A 2,500-nucleotide genomic window follows, 5' to 3' on the forward strand; every position below is an offset into this window, starting at 1 on the left:
ATGCTGAAGGACTGTGTGTTCGGGGAGACCAGGGGCCTTCTCCTCTTTCTGTGATGCTGAAGGACTGTGTGTCCCTGGGGAGACCAGGGGCCCTCTCTCTTCTCTCTGTATTCCTGAAGGACTGTGTGTCCCCGGGGAGACCAGGGGCCCTCTCATCTCTCTCTGTGATGCTGAAGGACTGTGTGTCCCGGGGGAGACCAGGGGCCCTCTCCTCTCTCTCTGTAATGCTGAAGGACTGTGTGTCCCCGGGGGAGACCAGGGGCCCTCTCCTCTCTATGTGATGCTGAAGGACTGTGTGTCCCCGGGGGAGACCAGCATATTGGACAGACATGGATATTTGACTTCCAGAAATGAGCTCACTGTTAAAGAGCGCCAGTCTGCTCACATCTCCCTCCTCTCTTTCCTTAGAAACTCACTTCATACAGGAATAACACAAAGCATTGCCTCTCTGTTCTCCGCCTCATGTTTTCCACTTTAGTTTATTTTTGGTTGTGTTTTGAAGTGTTGGCTCTAGTGTGTGTGTGTGTTGTGTGTGTGTGTTGTGTGTGTGTGTGTGAGTTGTAGATGATAAATATGAGAAACAGTTGTCAGTGGAACTCCTTTAGTAAGTGAATCCAGTCTTCCTGATGGGGATAGATGACACTTGTTGGTCCCAGACGATGTTGTGTGTCTCCGTTCCTGGACAGACGTACAGAACCCTCCCCTCTCTGCCGTTACGAGGCCCGGTATCGTAGATCCATGAAGCTGCCTAGACACATCAATGTAACGGTCTCTGCAGTCCTAACTTAATGCCGGCAGTACATGAGAACTCTCTGATGCAGTTCCTCCGCTTTCTATTCTGACCACAGAACTGTTCTGTTCTCTGTTCTGTTCTTCTCTGTTCTCTGTTCTCTGTTCTGTTCTGTTCTCTGTTCTGTTCTCTGTTCTGTTCTCTGTTCTGTTCTGTTCTCTGTTCTCTGTTCTGTTCTCTGTTCTTCTCTGTTCTCTGTTCTCTGTTCTGTTCTGTTCTCTGTTCTGTTCTCTGTTCTCTGTTCTGTTCTCTGTTCTGTTCTGTTCTCTGTTCTGTTCTCTGTTCTGTTCTCTGTTCTCTGTTCTGTTCTGTTCTCTGTTCTGTTCTCTGTTCTGTTCTCTGTTCTGTTCTCTGTTCTGTTCTCTGTTCTGTTCTCTGTTCTGTTCTCTGTTCTGTTCTCTTCTCTGTTCTCTGTTCTGTTCTCTGTTCTGTTCTCTGTTCTGTTCTCTGTTCTGTTCTGTTCTCTGTTCTGTTCTCTGTTCTGTTCTTCTCTGTTCTCTGTTCTGTTCTGTTCTCTGTTCTGTTCTCTGTTCTGTTCTCTGTTCTGTTCTCTGTTCTGTTCTCTGTTCTGTTCTCTGTTCTGTTCTGTTCTCTGTTCTCTTCTCTGTTCTCTGTTCTGTTCTCTGTTCTTCTCTGTTTTCTGTTCTGTTCTCTGTTCTGTTCTGTTCTCTGTTCTGTTCTCTGTTCTGTTCTCTGTTCTGTTCTCTTCTCTGTTCTCTGTTCTGTTCTCTGTTCTGTTCTGTTCTTCTCTGTTTTCTGTTCTGTTCTCTGTTCTGTTCTCTGTTCTGTTCTGTTCTTCTCTGTTTTCTGTTCTGTTCTCTGTTCTGTTCTTCTCTGTTCTTCTTCTCCTCTCCTCTCCTCTCCTCTCCTCCTCTCCTCTCCTCTCCTCTCCTCTCCTCTCCCCTCTCCTCTCCTCCCCTCCTCTCCTCTCCTCTCCCTCTCCTCTCCTCTCCTCTCCTCCTCTCCTCTCCTCTCCTCTCCCCTCCCCCTCTCCCCTCTCCTCTCCTCCCCTCCCCTCCCCTCCCTCCCCTCCCCTCCCCTCCCCTCCCCTCCCCCTCCCCTCCCCTCTCCTCCCCTCCCCTCTCCTCCCCTCCCTCTCTCCTCCCCTCCCCTCTCCCTCTCCTCTCCCCTCCCCTCCTCTCTTCTCCCCCTCCCCCCCCTCCTCCCCCTCCTCCCCTCCCCTCCCCTCTCCTCTCCTCTCCCTCTCCCCTCCCCTCCTCTCTTCTCCCCTCCCCTCCCCTCCCCTCTCCTCTCCTCTCCTCTGATCAGAGAGCTGCTGACCTCTCAGGGTGAAATGCAGTTGAATGAGTAATTATAGATGTATCTCTCTCTCCTTCTCTTTCAGGTCCAGTTGCTGTACGAGTTGTTCCTGTCCTGGAGTTCAACGTGGGCCCGTCTGGAGAAGAGGGGAGGAGTCCTGCGTCAGAATATCCCAGACCCCCCCACTGGGCCGACCCCCTCCTCCCCCGTCCGCTCCAGCACCGCTCTCCCAGACACCAGCACCTGCTCCCCCTCTGCTGATTTTGAATCCCCCACCGAGGTTAGACACACACACACACACACACACACACACACACACACACACACACACACACACACACACACACACACACACACACACACACACACACACACACACACACACACACACACACACACCACACACACACACACACACACACACACACACACACACACACACACACACAC

At 51.5% G+C, this 2,500-nt stretch overlaps 1 protein-coding gene across 1 annotated transcript in view; it reads left to right on the forward strand.

Moving 5' to 3' along the window:
* LOC124017356 (vacuolar protein sorting-associated protein 13B-like) overlaps positions 1–2,500 on the forward strand; it is a gene marked incomplete at its 5' end in the record, with an annotated part of 93,358 nt that overhangs the window by 47,478 nt on the left and 43,380 nt on the right. Inside the window, 1 exon segment of the mRNA XM_046332608.1 lies at positions 2,136–2,330. Within this exon segment, the coding sequence (XP_046188564.1) occupies positions 2,136–2,330 (195 nt within the window).

Source organism: Oncorhynchus gorbuscha, unplaced genomic scaffold (genome assembly GCF_021184085.1).
Source record: "Oncorhynchus gorbuscha isolate QuinsamMale2020 ecotype Even-year unplaced genomic scaffold, OgorEven_v1.0 Un_scaffold_1972, whole genome shotgun sequence".
Lineage (NCBI taxonomy): Eukaryota > Metazoa > Chordata > Actinopteri > Salmoniformes > Salmonidae > Oncorhynchus > Oncorhynchus gorbuscha.